The 20890-nt window shown below is 56.6% G+C and overlaps 1 protein-coding gene across 1 annotated transcript; it reads right to left on the bottom strand.

The window, feature by feature from the left end:
- Positions 1–447: 447 nt before the first annotated feature.
- On the bottom strand, positions 448–20343 carry SLC6A17 (solute carrier family 6 member 17). Its single transcript, XM_041489619.1, has 12 exons — positions 20049–20343; positions 12675–13070; positions 7880–8037; positions 7190–7316; positions 6370–6551; positions 5122–5232; positions 3893–4134; positions 3422–3614; positions 2895–3087; positions 2298–2457; positions 1636–1798; positions 448–1223 (listed from the first exon to the last, which is right to left on the bottom strand). The coding sequence occupies exons 2-12, from the start codon at positions 12958–12960 to the stop codon at positions 855–857; spliced, it is 2184 nt and encodes a 727-aa protein (XP_041345553.1). The 5' UTR covers positions 12961–13070; positions 20049–20343; the 3' UTR covers positions 448–854.
- Positions 20344–20890: the final 547 nt, after the last annotated feature.

Genomic DNA, 20890 nt, shown 5'->3' with positions numbered 1-20890 from the left:
CCCAGACCCCACACAGCCTCACGCCCCCAAACCACTGTCACTTCAGGGGTCCTCCTGCCACTCAGCACCATCACCACCAACCCATGGAACATCCCAGCTACTCCATCCCATGGCTGTGACATCTCCGTGCTTCCAAAGAACTCCCAGCCACCGTCCCTGTGCTGGTGGCAACAAAGATTCCAGGGATTCACCCTGCCATGTCTCACACATTCCAACATCACAGCCAGCCCCATGCTGCTCCCTGCCAACCCTGGTCAGAATTTGGGGGGTTATTTGGGTGTGTCCACAGCTATAAAAACCTACAGGAGATACAACAACAACAACGATGGTGACAACAAGAGCACCTTTTTGTGCTATGAACATCGATGATTAATTGTGCTCGTTGGAATAAGGCCATGACTCCTCCCAGCTAAAGGACAACAGACGGGGAGGGAAGAGCTCTGGGTGACAGGAGGAAGTGTGATTGGCTTCCCACCTGCTGCCAGGTCCTTGTTCCAACCATCAGCTGCTTAGAAAAGAGAGAGATTCTTTGCTTCAGATTTGAGCTGCACGAGAACAACTCTTGAAAAGGTATTGCAGCGTCTCTTACTCCTCGTTCCTTCCCCAGAGGTGAGTCCAGGGGTCCTGCCTTTCCACCGAGGGTTGTCAGAGGAGTCCTGCCCCTCCTGCAATCCCTTCTTCCCGACGTCATCTTAGAAATGGCTGCTTTGCTTACGATTTTAAGAGGGGTTTCTTCTTCATCTTAGTAATTAATTCTTCTCCACCCTTAGTAATTAATTTTCCTGTTGCCTGGACAGCCAGGATCCACTCCCCAGTGCCCTCCTCTCCCGGTGGGGGTGGTGGGCAGGCAACCCTCACAGTTCAGACTCGGGGGTGCTGGCCAGCAGGTAGCCACTCCCGTACCGTCCGTTGGGAGCACTGCTCATTTCCATGGGGGAGCTGCTCCCGGGGCCCAGGTAGGAGCGGTGCGTGGGCATGGGGGATGGCGTCTCGCTGGGCACTTTGCTCAGGATGAAGCGGGTCTCGTCGTTGTCTTCCAAGTTGGAGATGTCCTTCATCATGCGACCCTTCTTGTAGGTGACGGAGAGGGCGTTGGAGCCGTCCGACACCAGGTGGAACTGCCGGAGGATGAAGACCAGAGGCAGAGGGAGGGATGCCAGGATGATCAGGGAGATGAGGATGGCCATGGCCCACGTTGGGTAGAACAGGAACTTTTCAGCAGCCTGGAAGAGACAGACATTAACGTCTCGAGGCTGCTGCAGCAGTGATGCCCATCAGGTACATCATCTCCGAAACACCAGACAGCTCCTGCTGCCTCCTGCCAGACCCAGGGACACCACGTGACGGTGGGCTCAGGTCGAGGGAAAGGATCCTCACACAGAATTCTGGGCACAGCATGGAGCTGTGGGAGCCAATCAAAATCAACACAAATTTCAGCCCACGGGCAGGGCTGAAATATCTACCTGGAGATATCTGGGCAGTGTGAACAAACTGCTCCCAGAGGATGAGCAGGTTGGGAATGTCACCCAGCAGGAGAGGAAGGAGCAGAGCTGGGATGACCAGAGTGGTCTGCAGCTCTGAGCTGCCCGTGCTGTGCTGGGGCATGGGTGGGGAAGGGGAGGGAGCTGTGCTCACCTCCTCTCTGATCCACGCGCTGTATCCCGGGGGGCTGACTCCCAGCTGGATGATGCTGGCCGTCATGAGCACGGCCATGCAGATGGGGGACACGTACTTCCAGGCGTAGTAGTAGAACTGGTAGGGCCGGAAACCCAGCATTTCCGTCAGCTCCTGCATGAACCTGCCGAGGAAAGACTTGGAATTGTGATATCCCCCAGCTTCCAGTGAGAAACAACCTCCCAGGAGCCCCGCTGATGCTCAAGGTAGAGCCTGAAGAAGAACCCAGCTGACCATCTCAGCGTCCCTCAAGCCTGAAAAACTCGTGCAAAACTCCTCAGGACAAGATCATCTGAGCGTTATCCAGAGCTGTCTTTGCTCTGGACAACTTCTGAACAAGGAGAACTGTTGGGGAACAGCCTCCCCTTCCAGAAGGACCTAGAAACCTCAGAAAAAAGGGTCATCACAAGTAACAGAGCATCACAACCAAGAGAAGATACCCACAAGAAGGATCCACTTCTGGGGCTGCGTTACACCAGGGCAGGGCAGGAGGATCAAAGTGAAACAAATTCCTGCCTCTATAACTGCCCTTGGAACATTTTCTCCTGGAGAAAAAGCCCATATGGAAAAGAGGTGGAAAGAGTTACACCACAGTTATTCCTTTTGCTGTAGAAATTCCTTACTTCTTGGTGCCGTAAATCCAGGCCACAGCGATGTTCTCCAGGATGACCACGACGGTGAGCGGCAGCGTGGCTGAGTAATCATCAAACATGGTGACAAAGTAGTTTCCAGAGCGCTGCACAAAGATCAGCCCCACTACGAAGGCGAAGATGCAGCAACCAACTGTGGGGAGCAAATGGGCCTGGTCAACAGAGCCTCCAGAGGGACACCGGGACCTCCAGAAGGTCCATTCCCTACATGGGCATGGTCAGCACAGTCTCCTGAGGGACACCAAGACCTCCAGAAGGTTCATTCCCTGCATGGGCATGGTCAGCAGAACCTCCTGGGGGGCACCAGGACCTCCAGAAGGTTAATTCCCTGCATGGGCATGGTCAGTGGAGCCTCCAGAGGGACACCAAGACCTCCAGAAGGTTCATTCCCTGCATGGGCATGGTCAGCAGAACCTCTTGGGGGACACCAGGACCTCCAGAAGGTTCATTCCCTGCATGGGCACGGCTCAGTTCACCCCCAACCACGTCCACGCTTTTCTGGAGTGACTCCTCAAGGCAATGGGGACCTCCCAGCCCTTCCCAAGGAGGCGGCAGGAGAAGAGACCTCACCTGTGAACACTTCCTTCCGCACCTTGAAGGTGTCGATGATGGGCGTGGTGATGCCTGACATGGTCCCGATCATGCTCCCCAGGCCCAGGTTGATCAGCATCAAGAAGAACATGACGGACCAGAAGGGCGAGGCTGGGAAGTGGGTCATGGCTTCTGTGAAGGCAATGAAGGCCAGGCCAGTCCCTTGCACTGACTGTTGAGATGGGGAGAGGACCAAAAGATGGGAAGAAACTTGTCAGGAACACAGAATTCGGCCCCTCTCAGGTTTCCCTCACCAAACCCTCTTCAAGGAAAGAAAACCCCAGTCTGGTACTGGAGATGAACTGGTGATGACCAACCTGTACTAGACAGAGCTTCTCCCACCCCAGGAGGACCCCTGCCTGCTGGTAAAACCATAGTGACTCAGATTCTCCATCCCTGGAGGGTCTCTAAAAGTTATTTTTCCAGATCCATGTGCCCAGGATTGACACAGGGAGAGGCAATGGGGCGGGTGACCTGCTGGTCCCACCAGGAGTGCCACCAGGTACCTTGTTGAGTTCATCCTCCAACAGGCAGGCATCCAGGCCCAGCTCTTTGAAGTGCCCCTCCTTCACCGTCATGATCACCCTGTACATCTCGTGGTAGTCCTTGGCAGTGAGGTGGGAGAAGTTCACGTGGGGTGGGATGAGGTCATGGCTCAGCACATTGGTGTTCAGGTAGCCCAAGATCTTCTCAGCGTTCCTAAGGGAGAGCAGAACCTCTCAGGTGATGCAGGGCACCTGAGACACATTGGATTCACACCCAAGCTGCAGATTAAGAGCCCATCTTGGGGCTGGGTTTTATCTCAGAGGAGCTGAATGTCCAACTCCCTCAGCTACAGAGGCACATCCCTGGAAACCCAGGGCCTGACCATCAGGGACTTGGGTCCACCAAACCCCAGGATCATCCAGCTCCAGACCCACCACAACTGGCAGCAGTAAAGACCTGCCCACCCCAAACAGAGAAAAAGCAAATCTTACTCCACCACGCATTTCTCGTTCATGATGTTGGCCTTGAAGCCCAGCACAGCAAACACAACCAGGGTGGCCAGCACAGACGTGAAGAAGTTGATGAAGGAGACAAGGGTGGCATCGAAGTGGCAGTTGTTGTCCTGCTTATTGTAGCTGGAGAAGGCAATGACCCCCCCAAAACCCAGGCCCAAGGCGAAGAAAACCTGTGTGGCTGCTTCACGCCACACCTGGGGATCCAGCATCTTGTCCAGCTTGGAGGGAAGACAGAAGAAGAAGTTAGGTGGCCTGGTGGCCCCACAGCCCATCCCAGAGCTACATTAAAAGGGCTGAGCTGGTTTTGGGGCAGCTGTGGGCTGCTTTGGTGGGGCAGTGGAAGGAAATGATCTCTAAAACCCCATCCAACCCAAACCATTCCATGATTCCATGGTCTGCTATGCTCAGGTCTGGCTTTGCCCAGCACTCACTTCTCCTCATTCACACATAGCGGGAAACAGGCACAGAGAGGTCAGGACAAGGTTTGACCTGACCACGTCTCTGCCTGCTCCACCTGCCCCAGAGGCCTAACTGGGGGTTCCATCTCTCTCTGTGCAGCCCCCCAGTCCGTGTCCCCCCAGCCCAAGGCACCACCACATGCCCAGGGATGGGTCTCCATCCTCCCCTGGCCATCTCCTGCTTCCAGAGCACCTGGAGCACTGAAATCAAACATCCTGGCTGGGGGGTGTTTGAGCTGTGGTCCCCCCCAAGCCACACTCCCCCTCTCCTGGGAGCCAGAGCTGCAGCCTGGAGACCTCCCAGCATCATTCATCAAGAGACCATAATTAATGTCTTCTAACAGCCTCGCCGGCTGAGCTGATTCATCTACATCTCTGCTTAATTAATTAATTAGCTGCTTAATTAATAAGTGCATACCACCAGCAGAGGTTTTTCTGCCAGCCAGCAGCTCTCCATTAAATCTTTGTATTTACATATTGCCTTGGGCACCTCTGTGGCCCCACCCTGGCATCTGGGTAGCTGAGGATGGTGAGCTTGTGAGGCTCATGGCTGTCCTGGCCACACCCTGAATTTTGGGAACCATTCCACATCCTGATGATCTATCAGGATCTCCAAGTTTGGGGCTGGTACTTTGATTTTCGGGGTGGGGAGCAAAATAAGGGAAACAGTAAGAGAATAAGGGAAAATAGGACATGACCAGCCAGGAGGGGAACCCGCTTGGAGTCTGCTGGGCTTGGAACTCTCACCTTGGGTGTGAACATGTGCATGATCCCATCCACTGCCCCACGCAGCAGCAGCCCCCGCACCAAGAAGCAAACAAGCACCAGGTATGGGAAGAGGGAGCTGAAGTACATCACCTGGAGCGAGAGGGATGAACACAGCACAGCCTCAACTCCTGCCCCCTGCGCCCAGCCACCCTCCCATCCAACCTATGGACAGCCCACAGCAGGGAGAAGGGAGCGCTTCCCTCCCCAGGATGGGGCTGGCTCCCCATGGATGAACTGTGGGACCCCTCGGGGCAGCATGGTACAGGTGGCTGGGCAGTGCCCAGGCAGAAAGGGACCTGGGGACACTGATGGACAGCTGCTGGACATGAGCCAGCAATGAGCCAGCAATGTGCCCAGCTGCTGGACATGAGCCAGCAATGTGCCAAGGCGGCCAATGGCTCCTGGCCTGGATCAGGAATGGTGTGGCCAGCAGGAGCAGGGCAGGGATTCTTCCCCTGTGCTCAGCACTGGTTGGGCAGCACCTCGAGTGCTGTGTCCTGTTACAGGTCCCCAATTTAGGAAAGATGCTGGGTTGCTGGGGTGTGCCAGAGAAGGGCAACAAAGCTGAGGAAGGGTCTGGAGCACAAGTGCTGTGAGGAGGGGCTGAGGGAGCTCAGCCTGGAGAAGAGGGGGCTCAGGGGTGACCTCATCACTCTCTACAGCTCCCTGACAGGAGGGCGCTGCCAGGCGCATTGGGCTCTGCTCCCAGGACAAGACCAGAGGAAACAGCCTTAAGCTGCACCAAGGGAGCTTCAGGCTGGACATTAGGAAGACCTTCACAGGAGGAGTGAATGGGCATCACAAGGGGCTGCCCAGGGAGCTGGTGGAGTCACCATCCCAGGGGTGTTTAATAAAAGGCTGGATGTGGCTCTCAGTGCCATGGCCTGGCTGGCAGGGTGGTGTTGGGTCACAGGTTGGACTTGATGACCTCGAAGGCCTTTTCCAACCTAACTGGTTCTGTGAAGTGCTGGAGCTCAGGCGGATTCTCTGTGCTGGTGTGGCCGAGGCCTGGCTGCACGTGTCAGTTGAACTAAACCTCTTCCCTACACCCTCTTTTGATCTTATTATAGATCACTCCAGAGGTGACCCCAGCTGTGGAGTGGGTGTGACCATCCCAGGGGACACAGCATTCCACTGGTACCCCAGAGCAGGGCAGGATAGTGTGTCCAGCAGGTTCCTGCTTCCAGGACAGAGCCCAGCCAGGCTCAGGTGGCCACCAACACCCACCTTCCCTGAGGACTGGATGCCTTTGATCATGGCCAAGCCAACAAGGCTCCAGGCCACCAGCAGACACAGGGTCATCTTCCAGTTGAGCCCCCCGCTCTCAGAGATGGAGTTGGAGATGTCCAGGGTCTCCCGGTACCAGAAGTAGGTGGTGGCTGAGCTCCTCTCGCATTCGGTCTCCACAACTGCAGGAGAGAGGCAGGAGAGCATGAGGGGGAGTCATCCACTGTCTCCTGGGCTGATCAAATGTCAAAGACCTGCTGGAGCCAGCCAGGACAGAGAGACACCTCTGAAAACTGAGGGGCAGAAATTAATGGGGCTCATTCTTAGCAGGGAAAAGAAGAGACAGGACATAAAACTACTGCCAGGTGAAAATGAGAGGTTAAATACAGGGAGAGACATTTTCATTTGCTATAAAACCTCTCAGAGAGTCCCAAGCTGATGCTCAGATGTTCTAAAACACCATTAGCTCCATCCGTGTCTCAGGCAGGGAGTGGAGCAGCCCCTGCCTGACTCTCGCTGCCTCCCTCCATGGTCCTGGGTCAGATCCTGGCCTCAAGCACTGAGGCAGCCTGGAAATCCCATCAGTGGAGACTCTGGATTCCCAAACTGGCATCAAATCCCATCAGTGGGGAGAGAGAACACCGGAGACACTCATCCAACCCAAGGGGAAGCTCTTCACATGGTCAGGACAGCTGGGCCAGAGAGGAACCTCTGCCTGCTGTGGCCCCACCGTCTCTTGGGGTGATGATGTGTCCCACAGGGCCCCACAGCCCCCCTTCCCTGGGAGCTGCTCCCTCCCAGCCGAGCCCCCGTGCCTCACCGGCCACCGAGCCGTTCTTCACGATGGGGCACTCGCTCCAGGGCAGGGGGTACTGGAAGGACTTGAAGAAGTAAAAGATGCTCCAGCCGATGATGACATTGTAATAGAGACCAACAAAAAAACAGACCTGGGGGGAGGAAGGAGGAGGACATGGCATCAAACCACAGGGCAGTGAAATATCCCCAGGGCACCTCCGGGGCTGCAGGGATCAGGGGCGCACCCCCAAACCAGCCCTCTAGCCATGGGTGGAGCTGGAACAACAACTCTTGACCTCTCCAACCTCCCCCTGGGGCTCCTCGGGGTTCGCCTCACCCCGCTGACCCCGGGGCAGGGCTGGAGGGTCCCGGGATGGGGCTGGAAGGTCCCCAGGGCAGGGCTGGAGGGTCCCGGAGCAGGCTGGAGGGTCCCGGCACAGGCTGGAGGGTCCTGGGATGGGGCTGGAGGGTCCCGGGATAGGTCTGGAGGGTCCCGGCGCAGGCTGGAGGGTCCTGGGATGGGGCTGGAGGGTCCCGGAGCAGGCTGGAGGGTCCCGGGATGGGGCTGGAGGGTCCCGGGATGGGGCTGGAGGGTCCCGGGATGGGGCTGGAGGGTCCTGGAGCAGGCTGGAGGGTCCCCTGGGCAGGCTGGAGGGTCCCAGGCAGGGCTGGAAGGTCCCCAGGGCACGGCTGGAGGGTCCCCAGGCACGCTCACCAGGCAGCTGGCGTAGCCGATGCCTCCCAGGCGGGGACAGATGTAATTCCAGACGCCGATGCTGCCCCGGCGGATGCGCTGCCCCACTGCCAGCTCCAGGAAGAACAGGGGCAGCCCAATGATGATGAGCAGGACCAGGTAAGGGACCAGGTAGGCACCTGGAAGGGAGAGAAAGGCCATTCTAGATCTCCCTGCTCCAGTGCAGCCAAGGACAGATGGACAAGGGCGGACAAGCAGGGCAGAGCTGGGGCACGCTCTGCCTGGTCAATCAGTTCATTTGCAAACAGCCTCAAGTTGTACCAGGGGAGGCTGAGATTGGATATTGGGACAAATTTCTTCATGGGAAGGATGGTCAGGCACTGGCACAGGCTGTCCAGGGCAGCAGGGAATCCCCATCCCTGCAAGGGTTTAAAAACCGTGAGGGTGTGCCAGCTGGGGACAGGGGCTAGTGGTGGCCTTGTGCTGGGTTGATGTTTGGACTCAATGATCTTAGAGAGCTTTTCCAACCTAAATGTTCCATGATTTTGTGATCCAGGAATGCAGATCAGAGCTTGGCCAGAGCAGATGCTGTGAAGAGGAGCAAAAGTGTGTGGAAGCAAAGGCTGTGGCATTCCCTGCCAGTGTGGATCATGTGGGATTGACACCAAGGCCTCCAAGGACTCCCTGAATCCACACAGACAAATCTCCACGTGTCCTGGATTGCAAGGCAATGTGTATTCTATTTGCCATCTGTCAGAGCTGGGCAGTTCTCTGCTGTTCATGGGGCAGTTTTCTTTATCTCTCCCACAGCCAATCCTCCCTCCAGCAGATCTCTGCTGTTCATGGCCACTGAGTGTCCCTGCATGGCTGATCAAATTCCAGCATCCCATGGGGAGATGCTCCGCCCAGGGGAGGAGCCAAGCATTCCTACCTGGATAGAATCTAATATTTTGGGACAGGAGAGCAGCTTTTCCACTGGATTTCCCAGAGGAAGAGCAGCTGCCTCTTCCCCTGGATCTTCAGAGGAAGACTCCACCGTTCTACAGGATCCCTGCTCCAGCAGAACCACCCCTGGCACTGCAGGAGGGCTGCAGCCACAATTCCAATGGGACTGCTGCCAGCACCCTGACCCACAGGGTGTCACGTTGTGTTCTGACTCTGTCACTGTTGTTTTGGTTTACTGCATTGTTTATTTTATTTTCATTTTCTTCCCTAGTAAAGAACTGCTATTCCTGCTCCCATATTTTTTGCCTGAGAGCCCCTTAATTTCAAATTTATAATAATTTGGAGGGAGGGGGTTTGCATTTTCTATTTCAGGGGAGGCTCCTGCCTTCCTTAGCAGACACCTGTCTCTCCAAACCCAGACACCATGTGCAAACGACCACCTCCATCAGCTGACCCCTGGGGACATGGCCACATTCCTGAGCCATCCTGTTCCCCCAGACACAGCCCAGCCCCCTGTCCCAGCACAGCCCCCTGGCCATCCCACATTCCCAGCTGCAGCATCACCGTGCCATGTGCCACCCTGCACGGCCAAGGAGTGGAAACAACGTGGATTAGAAACTCGGTTAATGCCTGTCTGACGCTGGGGCTGGAGGGGAGCTGGTGCTTCCCGAAGCAGAGCCGATGACCGTGAGGGATGCGATGACTCACGCTGCAGCCCGGCTGAGGAACGGCTCCAGCTCCTGCCAGGAGCTGAGGAATGGGCTCAGGAGAATGTGCCTAGCTCCTGCAGGGTAGCAGACGGTCCAAAGACAACCGAAATTCCTGCCTGGATTGACACCCCGGTGACAGCTGGGCCCAGGCAGGACCTGGGGCAGGGGGTGCTGCTCCAAGCAGAGACTCTGCAAAGCAGATCAGCCCCAGCATGGGGGGAATGGTGTGTTAAAAATGGGGGTAGGGAGAGGAATTGAGGTGCAGCAGCCCAGGGTGAGTGGGAGGGTAAATGGAGAGGCAGAGAGCAGAGCTGGAGCTCAGGGAAGTTCAGGAAGGACCACGAGCATCCCATCTCTGCAGCACTCTCCTGGCTATCTCAACCTACAGATAGCTGGACATGAGACATATTCAGATGCAAATTTGTCCAGTACTGGAGATTTTCTTGCCGGGATGCCTGGAAAGGTGAGCAGCAGCTCACGGCTGTGCAGCACCAGAGCAGAGCTGCCAGCCCCTGCTGGCTCCCGGCACTCCGAGTCCTGGGAATTTGGCTCCAGCCCATCCTGCCTCCAGCACGCAGCCTTTCTCCCCCGCAGACACCTGCTGGGGGAGCAGGAGAGAAAGCAGCCGCCGCCATCGCATCCTGGAGCTGCTCAGAGCGCCAGGAAAGGTCTGTCCAACCCTCCCAAACTCCTGCTGGCAGCAGTTCACGGCCTGGTGGGAGCCCCAGCCAAGAGGGTTAAACATGGCAGGAGGAAAAGGCAGAGAACCGGTGCCTGCCCCGTGGGACAGACAGATGGTGCTACCTGGGCAAAAGAAAAACCCAGCAAAGCCCAGCAATCTGCTGCTCAAGCCAGTTCCCAGCTGCACGCCTCGGTTTCCTGATCCATGGAATAGTGGTAATGGCTGGGGCAGCTTGTAAAGCTTTTATTTGAAGTCCTGCTGCAGAAAGATGTTCTATCGCAGCAAGGAGCTCCTAAAAGCAGCTGCTTGTCCCAGTCCCTGCCTGGCTCGGTGCCCCTGGGTCCCAACACAGGGTGGGTCAAACCCACTGCTCATCTCCTCTGCTGCAGCAGTGCCAGGGCTGTGCTGCCTCAGCCCCATCCCCATTCCACATCCCATCTGGTCTTGTGTCCAAAACCACTCCTTTAATGCTCCCCACATACAGACAGCAAGTTCAGCTCCAGATTTGAGGAATACACCAGCCTGGGAGTACCAGTGGCACCTCCCATCACCCAGCACTGCTCAGCTGAGGCCAAAGCCCCCCAAATACCCAGGACAGCAGAGAGCTCAGCCTAAGCTGAGGATTTTTCATTGAGTGCACTAATTATGGTTAATTAAGGATTGCTGTGGCATGGGGAAACTGAAGCACAGCTGGGCTAATCCTTGTAGAGAAGAAGGATGCTGGTTCTCCAATCTCTGGTTCTAAATCTGGTTTAAAAAATCTCATTTAATGGGGAAATCTGGTTCTAAATCTCATTTAGTGGGGAAAACTTTCTTGGCAATCAGAGGCCAGCTGTGGGCTGTAATGAAGACAGCAGGGCTGTACTGATCTCTCCCAGCCCTGAATTTGGGGTGAAGAGCTGTGCTGTGCCAAAACCGAGCCAAGCTGGAGCTGAAGCAGGGCACTGGGAGGTGCTGGGATGCAGGAGCCAGGCACAGCCGGCTCCATCCCGGATGGGAGGGAAGGGAATGGGGCTGAGCAGCCCCGGGAGGGGAGTGCTGACTGCACAGGGCAGTGACTCATCCTGACAGTGACACCGGAGATGTTTGAATTATTGAGGGCGCCGCAGGTTCGGCAGCTGCAGGGCTGGGGCCACGCAAAGGATGGAACACTGGGAACAGAGAGCTTAGGGGATGGGGGCACTGTCCTGGCTCCCCCCAAGGGGCTGGGAAGGGACTGAGGTTGGATTAATGATGAGGAGCCCACCCTCTCTTCAGTGTCATGAAGGGTGGTGGGGCTCAGCACAGCTGGAGAGACCTGACCCTCTGGGCTGCTCTTGGAAACCCAAGGAGGAGGCATGGACTGGGATGAGAGAATGGGCTGGCTGCAAGGAGGATTTGGGAATGGGATGGAACCACAAAATGTGGCTTTGACAACCCAGGGAAATGGAGCGGCTCCCTCTTCCCTTTTTAGCCCTAATTTCCAAATTAGGCACTAGGGTTAGGGGTCAGAGAACCTCACAGCTCTAGAGTGGTGGGGCTGAAAACAGCACACCAAAGGGAGCACAGCACTGTGCCAACACTGCCATGTACCCATCACTGCAATCTGGGTCATTCGTGACACTGGGGACCTCAGCCACAGCCCCAAGCTGCCACTAGGGCTGGGGTGAGGGATCAGAGAACCACAAAGCCTACAGCTCTAGGGATACTGGGGCTGATGTTACTTGCAACTAAATATTCCCAACAGGAATCAGGAGGAGCAGCCAGAAATCCTGGCTCCCAACCTGGGGTTCACCGTGACTTTGGAGGCAGGTGGACAATCTTTAGGAAGAGGCCATCCTGGAGATCTCCACATCTCAGCACAACTTCTGGCAGCCCTTTCCCCCTTCAGAGCCCAAACAACACACTTTAGAGCCCAAATTGTGGCATTCACATGCCCTCTGAGCAGAGAGAGATTTAGCTTTCTCAGAATTTCTCCTGAGAGAAGCTGTGAGAGAAGCAGAGAAAAGAATAATCAAAACAATTCTTATCTCATTTGCTGCTCCTGTGTTTGTGCCCATGTGGAATGTTCTGGAGATTGTTTACTCAAGGTGATTGCTTGATTGGATTCTGGTGATGGTGTTTTGGATTCCTTGACCAACTGGATCCACGTGTGTTTGTCAGGACTCTTGGGCAGAGAGTCACTGGTTTTTTAGTTTGTTAGATAGTGATAGCTCTTGTTAGTGTAATGTAGTATATATAGTATATATATATATAGTATATAATGTAATTTAGTGTAATATAGTATATAATAAAATAATTAATTAGCTTCTGATATAATGGAGTTCTGCACAGCAGTCTTCTTACCCACTGGGCATCGTAGCACCGATACCAAATAACCCATTTTAGAGCCCAAATCACCCCTGTCCTCTCCGGGGATCCACACCCCAACACGCAGCGAGGCAGGATTGGGTCACACCCCCTTCTCCAAGGGCTGATCCCATCCCTGCCCCTCTCTCACCTCCTCCATTCTTCTGGCAGAGGTAGGGGAAGCGCCAGACGTTGCCCAGCCCCACGGAGTAGCCGATCTGCGCCAGGATGTACTGCAGCTTGCTGTTCCACGCCGGCCGGTTCTCGGCGTCCAGCTCCTCATCTCCCTCCTTCTGCTTGTCCCAGGCCTCCCCCGTCACGTTGAGGACGCTGCGTTTGTAGTCCACGGGCTCCTGGTGGGCCAGCAGGTCGGCCACCGACTCGGTGACATGCTCGCTGCTGTGCTCCCGCTGCGTCACCTTGCTGTTCTTCGGCATCGGGACGGCCCCGGGGCGCGACGGGCGAGGGAAGAGGGTGAACGTCCCGCAGGGAACAGCACAGAGTGGGAGCTACAGCTGGGGCCTCACCTCCTCTTCATCAGCTGGACCTGCGTGGGGAAGGGGTCAGCTGGGGTGAGTTGGGTTTGTCGTATCCCCAGTGAGCTGGTGGGACTGGCAGCGCCAGGAGAGAAGGGTGTCCGTCCCCCCGTGTCCTGGGACCTTCACCTGAACTTGGAGGGTCTCCTGCTCCAGGAATGATGGACCAGGAGCCACGTTCTGGTTGAGAATTAGAGAGTGCCAGGGTGGTTTGGGTGGGAAGGGACCTTAAAGCTCATCCAACCCCACCCCTGCCACGGGCAGGGACACTTTCCATAGGCCAGGGACACCTTCCATAGACCAGGATGCTCCGAGCCCCATCCAACCTAACCTTGAACACTTCCAGGGATCCAGGGGCAGCCACAGCTGCTCTCATTCATGGAGAAGAGCCTCCTGTGTCCCAGAGAGAGGAATTTCCCTGGGCTCCAGGGGACAGTGACAGGTGATGACAGGTCACATCGCTGTGACACCTCTTCTCCCGTCTAACCCCTCCAGCCCAGCAGCTGAACCTCACAAGGCCTGACACCAAATCCAGCCTCTGCCCTGCCTGTCCTGCTCCTTTCCCTCCTGACCATCAGCACAGCCCAGGCTTCGCTCCATGACAGCTTGGAAGCTCTCAGGGGACAGTGACAAACGCCCAGGCTATCTCTGCATCATACGAAGTTATCAGGAGTGACTTAAAAGCCTTGGAGCCTGATGCTAAATCTCCCCAGGCAGCTTTACAACAGATAACAGCTGCAAAACCAGCAGCAGCCAAGGCAAAGCCATCAACCCTGGCACCTTCCCTTTCCAGCCTTCAGCGTGGGTCAGGAGGAGCAATCCTGCACAGAAGCGCCTCAGGAGATGCTCAGAACCCAGCCCAGCCCTGCAGACTTCCCCCTGCCTCAGAAATCTTGGGGACATTGTGGAAATCTGCTCCACTGGGCTGGGGATCCCCAGACTGGGAAAGCAGCATGTCCATCCTCTCCATACTGGGAGCACTGGGGTCAGATGGGCAACGCTCACCCTAGACTGGACCATGGTGCAACACCAGCTGGGGAGAAAACACAGAACTCTCACAATAAATCCCTCAGCTTGGAAAAGTGACCCTCCTGCTGAGCTGCACTTCCTTCTTTCCTGTCCTCCCCATCTCTGCTCGCAGGGGACACCGGGCTGGAGGCTGGGCCATGGTGGTGCTGTGCTCAGAGACCTGACCCACCCCAGCTGGGCAGCAGCTCCTCCCACCTGGGGGCTTTTCCGGAGCCATTCCCAGCTCTTCTTTCCTCTCGGACATTTTTGATCCAGCTCAGCCCACAATCCCATCCCTTTTCAGGGCAGTGTGTTCAGCCCAGGCAGCAAAGCCCATCCCCATCCCAGCCCAGGAGCAAAGCACCGGGAGCAGGAAACCTCCCCCTCACCCACCCTCACCTTGGTGTTTTCTCACCCCTGACGGAAGTTCCCCCTTTGCCAGGCCCTGTTCCTATATGAAAAAAAAAAAAAAAAAATCTATTTTCAACTGTCGGCTGCATCCGTTGCCAGGCAACCATCTCGGCTCCACATCTTTCCTGGATCCGGCTCCTCCGGAGAAGCCGCTTGAGTTATTTTTTATAAGCCTAGGCCAGCGATGTTTAATTTCCTAACGAGGGCTCAGTCACACCAGCCGCTCAGCGCTCAATCGTGGCAATTACCGGCACGTGGCTGCCCGGGGCTGGAGCATCCTCAGCCGGGCTGGGGATGGGCACAGAACACGGGAAGGGCCCCACCCAGCAGCCAGGAAAGGGCAGGATTTCCATCGGGGTTGGCTCGGGCTCGGTGTGGATTTGTGCAGACCTGGCGAAATCACCCACGGGTTGTTTGCTGCTCCCTGTCTGCTCAGCAGCTCCTTCAGAGCACCAGGAGAAGTCGGGCTTGGGGCTAAAGTATCTCTTAGGATTCTCTAAAGTATCTCTTTAGGATCTCTAAAGTATCTCTTAGGATTAGGGAGAGAGCCAAGGAGATCCGGGATGTAGTGGCCAAGCCCCAGAGCGCAGTGGCCCACGGTGAGGGCACCCAAACAGCTTTTCTGGGACACCCCAAGCCCTTGGAGGTGCCCAGCTCCAGGGCAGGTGGCGCTGAGCCAGGCCAGCCCCGTGGGCTCAGCACAGACCCCACAGCATCCCGCTGGCTCTCAGCCTGTCCCTCTCCTCAGTTTAAGTCCCCGGGAGTTGTTCTGAGGAGCTGGGAGGCACCAGGACACGGATCCTGGAGGAGCAGGGTCCTTCCAGCGCCTACAAAGCTCCAGAGGCTCTCAGAGCCTTGGAGGACACTCCAGAGAGCAACATTCCCAAAGGATGTGGGGGATCAGCAGGGCTGCTTGGCTGCTTTAAGGGCATGGGGATGGGCTCTCTAAACATGGCAGGAGGCTGAAGGACAGGTACAAGTCTTGCTGCCCATGCCCAAGCTAAGCTAGAGGGGAAAACCACAGCAGAGATCCAGATCTTGATCCTGGATGGCTCTGGCAGTGTCCCATGGCTGGTTTGGGGAGTTCCTGCTGTCTCCCCATGGCTCAGCCCCAGCCTGGGCATGGTGGTGCTGCCTGGCAGAGATCCAGGCTGAAGGAGAGAGGATCATTCCCGATTCCATGAGCACACCCAGCCTCCACCATCCCCATCCCTGCTGGGAATGGGAGATGAGCCCAGCCAGAGCCTGCACGAAGCCACCAACCCACACAGCACAGGAACACGGGCAGGGAAAGCGAGGTCAGCAGGGCTCTTCCTTTTCCTTTCCCCAGCCTTTTGCATCAGCCCCAAACGAAAAAGCACAGTCCAAACCCATCTGAGAAAGGTATTTCTGTGCACTGCTTTGGTAGAAAAGGGAATTTAATCAAAAAATCATCTGCCAAAAATAACAACCACCCTGTGAGAAAGACAAGGCAGATCAGCTGACAAGCAGGAGCTTTCCGGGCTGGAGCGAGATAGAAAACCCTTGTCACCGACAGATGGAGATTCAGCTTGTTTACTTAGTCCCCATGACCTTAATTTTCTTAAATGTGCATTTTTTCTCTCTCTTTAGAAGACAGATTAGGGTCTTTCAGAGCCCATGGCTTGCAAGAACCTCACTGGTGCTGCCAGACCAGGGCTGCCCTTGCACCCCCAGCTTTGCCCAGGTAAAACCAGCGCTGGTGCCACCCAGCCAGAGAGGGAGCATGGCTTTGCCCACAGCAGGACCCTGGAAAGGACCAGGCTGTGCTGTGGTCAGGGCTGGTGTCTCTGAACAGGCATTACGAGGGGAGGGAATAACTCACCTCCTCCTGCTCCGTGTGTCCTTCAGCAGGATTCCCACTTCCGTGGTCCCAGTGGAAACCTTCACATTGAACTCCTCAGACAGCTGCCACCATTCCCTGAGCCCTGTGCCCAGGGCTCCTGCTGGCACTAAGTGACAGTCCCCATCCATGTCCACATGGCACAGGGTGACCCCAAGCACCCCATCCCTTTGGACTGGCATGGGAACCACCACAGCAGCAGATCCAAGGCACGTGGGACAGGTTTGTCACGGGACAAACTGGATTTAACCCACCAGGGAAAGGGCCGGGATGGAGAAGCTCCTGCCTTGTCACACCCGGGGGATTAATCCCTGCTCAGAGGCTCCCATTGATCCCAAAAGCAGCCATGGGGAAATGCTGCTATTTGGGATGAGTGAAGACCCCCCCAGACCCCCAGCCCTGCCAGCAGCATCGCCAAGGGCCAGGGGAGGAGGGAGGCTCCGAGCCACGTGTCCCGGCTCTGCCCATCCTTGCTTTCTCAGGAAGGCAGCTGGGGAGCAATAAACAGGCTGGAAATGTGTCAGCAAAGCTTTCAGCTGGGCCTGGGAGAGCAGGGGAAGGCAGGGAGGAGATGGGGATTTACAGCAGAACCCAGGGAGAGCAGCCACTGGCAGCAAACGTGCTCTGGGTCCAAATGATGGGGCGCAGTGGAATTTCTCCTCTCCTGTGTCCAAATTCTACATTTATCCCTTGTTTGAGTTCAGAAAGGAGAAACTGAGGCAGGAAAAGCCACCAGATGAGATTGGGTGAATTAAAAATTAGCATTTCAACCCCTGGGGACTCTGCTGGTCCCTCCCTGCCCCACCATTACCATTTCTCTCCCTTCAGCTTCCACAGAAATCCCCCACAGCTCCTAAAGGAGAGGGGAGAGATGTTCCTGGTGAAGCATCCAGCTCAGCAGGCCTGGAAAGGTCCAGCTCACCCCATCAAGGTCACAGAGCAGGGAAAGGAGGGAGGAGTGGGGACCGAGGGATTTCGGGAGGTGGAAATCTACTCTCAGCTTGGGGCTGGGAGATCTGAGCATCAATTTGCAGCTCCTCATCCTCCCTGACACACACAGAGCCAGGGAAATACTGCACCCAGGGCAAGGCTGCTCGGTGAGATGGGGACACTGGACCAGCGAGGAGAAGGGACAGATCCAAGGTCACCAGGAAGCAGAGCGGGAGGAGGGACACGGATCCCTCCTGTCCTCCCTCTGTGCTGCACAGCCAAGAGCCAAGGGAAGGAGACCTGGATGCACATCCACTTTGGTCCAAGTCATGAGGAAACCAGCCCAGGCCCCTTCCTGCTGCTCCCTGAACTCAGGAGAGCCACTGTGGTGGGAGGGGATGGCCCTGGCAGAGCTGGTCCTTTGGGAAGTGTCCTGCTCTTCCAAGCCACAGGAAACCAAGGGCAGGACCCTCCCAACAGCATCCAAACTTCTCTTCAGAGCCCCAAGAAGAGATTTTTGCCCAAGGCAGAGTTTTTGCAGCTCTGCCCACCCCTGTCCTGCTCCGAGGACCTTCCCACGGCCCCCAGCACACAAACCTGCCTTTCCCACCAGCCCAGGCTTGTCCAAGACACCTCCATCTTAAATCTGCTCCATGCTGGGGTTTGCTCCTCCCTGCTCGGCCTGCGGCTCCACAGGGGAAGGGTTTTACCATCTGGGCTCATTAGGGCTGCTCTCATTGTCCCTTCGTTAAAATGAACCCTGCTAATTAGCACCCAGCTCCCACCCCATGCCAAAGGACACGGGATGACTCTCCCCTCCTCACACCCACCCCTGGGGAGGCACAAACTGCAGATGGGGTCGGTGTCAGAAGGTGACAGAGCACGGGACACCTGCGAGAAGCATCCCAGGGCCGGCTGGGGCTGAGGGCAGCCGGCATTTCCCCCGCGGGGCTGGAGCCGCTCCGGGTCCTTCCCGTCCCGCTTTAGCATCGTGACACAGGAGAGCTGATGAATCAGAGCTGCCCCCGCTTCTGCCTTACACCCACCCCAGCGGCTGTGAGCACCCAGATGTTATAAATAACCCCAATTCCTCTAGAGGAAAGCGGGCTGGGGCTGCACCAGCCCCTGCTCCTCCTCTGCCTGCTGTGCCCAGCCCAGGCTGGCCTGTCCCACCTCACAGCTGGGACGGTACAGGGACTCTTGTCCCCAGGAGGTGCCAAGAAACCTCCGGAAGGGTTTTACTGATGGGTCACAAGACGGGCACGGGAGAAGCAGCCCTGGCACTCGGGTTTGTCACGAAGCTGAGCCCGGGGGTTCATGGGCTCGGGGCCCCTTTCATGTCTCATTCAGTAGCATGAAAACACACACAGCTGCAATAACGTGACACCAGAGCAAAGGCAACCATCATATGATCCCTTCAGGGCTCGGTTTGATTCACCAGATGATCGTTTTGCACTTAGACCTCAGCGATCCATTGTAACTCACCCACTCCAGCCAAAGGTTACTGAACGAGCCCCAAACCAGCCAGGATTTATCCTGAAAAGCAATGAACTGGCAGCATCCAAAGCCCGCCGTGACTGCTGCTTTTCCCTGTTGTAATTCATGAAGCTGCTGCTACGTTTGTAAACAAACAAATCCAAACCCAGCCCGGGATGGGGTAAAAGCAGGGCTGCTCCTCCCAAGGCAATGAATTCACCTGGACGTGGGCAGGTCAGCATCTGATTTGGGGTAAATCTGATCCTCGTGACTCCAGCTCTGGTTTAACTCCAGATTCCTGCTCTCTGCAAGGCTGAAGTCACTCCAGATTTAAACTGAACCCTTTTATCCCTGCTGGTTTCAGCAGAGCCATCTCCAATCCATCCCAGCGGACAGCTCAGACCCACATTTTATTTCCCTTGGAGCAGTCACACCCCCAGCCAGGTTCCTTGACCTAGTCCTGACACCTCTGGAGAAATATTCACAAGGAACTCTCCACCCTGCCGAGAGTAGCTCAGCTGCCGCGGTGCTCCAGGTTTTTTTCCTATCAAGACCAGAAATAGTTACATCAGCTCCTGATGGATTCCAGCCTCAGGTGCTTCAGACACAAGGCGTGATCCAGGAAGCAGGATTTCACCTTCTGGGTCCTCTACAAAGAGCTGGGAGCAGATTTCTCAGCTGGTTTGAGCCCCACATTCCCAGAATGATGGAAATTTGGACCTGGCCGAGAGGCCAGCCGAAAAAACACACCTTTGGGTGTATCCAGAGTGCACAGAGGTGGCCAAGGGCTCCCCACACCCAATCCTGGGAATTTCACAAAACCAGGACCCCAAGCCCCATTTTCTACCTCAAACCCAACCATCCACACTTAAGAAGCAGCATAAAAATAAAAGAAAGGACAAAACCCCCCACCACTCCAGGGACCAGGTCTGAAATATTCATTGCAACCCAACGCTTTCTCCTCTCCCAATGTTATTGTCAAGGTCAACCTGGAGGCTGCATTCCCACCCATCCTCAAACGGGATGAGCCCCCCAGCAGCAGGAGCCGGGCAGGAACCCAGAGCCACCCCCGGCGGTGACCCCCCAGCCCCTGGAGTGCCTCAAGCCGTCTGCTGCCTCCAAATGCCCCCCAGCCCTGGATAACACCACCCTGAGGGCCACGCCTGATGACTCCAGGCTGGGCTGTCCCCTCCATTAACCTCACCCCGGCCCTGAGCATCTTCCCCCCAAAAGACCCCGCTGGGGAGGGGGCACCCGGGGCCGGCAGCCACCGGCGGGGCGGGGATGGGGGGAGCATCCTCACCTCGGCGCTGCTGCGGCTCCCTGGGAGGACGAAACCGACCAGATTCCAGGAGAAACTGGCCCGGTCCCGGAGGAAACGGCGCAAATTCCGGGCAGAAATCCCCAGGTTCCCGGCAGAAATCACCAGGAGCGAGTGCGGGCGGCGGCGGGGCTGCTCCGAGGCTGCCGGTGCTGCAGGGAGCCGGGCAAACGGGAGCAGCAGCGGCCGGGAAAAGCGAGCAGCGCTCGGGAAGGGCTCCGCGGTGAAGCTCCGAGGTAGCGGTGGCTCCGCTCCGCCGCCGGTGCCCCCCCGCCCCGCCGCCGCTCGGTGGATGCGCGCTGGGCTCGCCCGGCCCCGCTCGCCTTCGCCGGAGGGAGGTAACTCCGCGAGGCTCCCGGGAAATCAAGGAAAGGGGATAGCAAATTAAAAAAAAAAAAAAAAAGAAGTAATTAAAAAAAAAAAAATCAACGCGAAGGGACACGCAGCCCCTGACGCAGGCTTGAGTCACCAGGGCTGCGCGTCAAAGCTGGGGTGCCGGGCCACCCCCCCTGCTCCGAGGGAGGCTCTCGCAGGCAAAGAAAAGTAGCATCGAGTCCTGACACAAAGGAGTGGGTCTGGTTTTGCTGCGGGGAAAATAAAACCCCTTTAAAATGCCCCTAAAGAGCAGCCTCCGGAGGGCCCTGCTGGCTGCTGCTTCCCCTGGGGGAGGGAGTGTTTGGGGGGTTTGGGCACCCCTTTCCCCTGATTTATTGTCAGAGACTTGTAGGATGGTTTGCATTACAAGGGACTTTGATGATCACCTCGTCCCACCCCTGCCGTAGCAGGGACACTTCCACTGCCCCAGGCTGCTCCCAGCCCTGTCC

The sequence above is a fragment of the Pyrgilauda ruficollis genome, unplaced genomic scaffold, assembly GCF_017590135.1.
Source record: "Pyrgilauda ruficollis isolate IOZ18807 unplaced genomic scaffold, ASM1759013v1 scaffold95, whole genome shotgun sequence".
Taxonomy (NCBI): domain Eukaryota; kingdom Metazoa; phylum Chordata; class Aves; order Passeriformes; family Passeridae; genus Pyrgilauda; species Pyrgilauda ruficollis.
The sequence above is the reverse complement of the archived record's forward strand: the minus strand, read 5'-3'. Positions and strand labels throughout refer to the sequence as shown.

Coding starts and splice junctions, on each gene's coding strand:
- SLC6A17 (XM_041489619.1), bottom strand. CDS start 12,960: ATGCCGAAGAACAGCAAGGTGACGCAGCGGGAGCACAGCAGCGAGCAT. Junction 4,135..5,121: donor TGCACATGTTCACACCCAAG/GTGAGAGTTCCA, acceptor CTTCCCTCCAAG/CTGGACAAGATGCTGGATCC. Junction 1,799..2,297: donor TGGATTTACGGCACCAAGAA/GTAAGGAATTTC, acceptor TTTCCTCGGCAG/GTTCATGCAGGAGCTGACGG.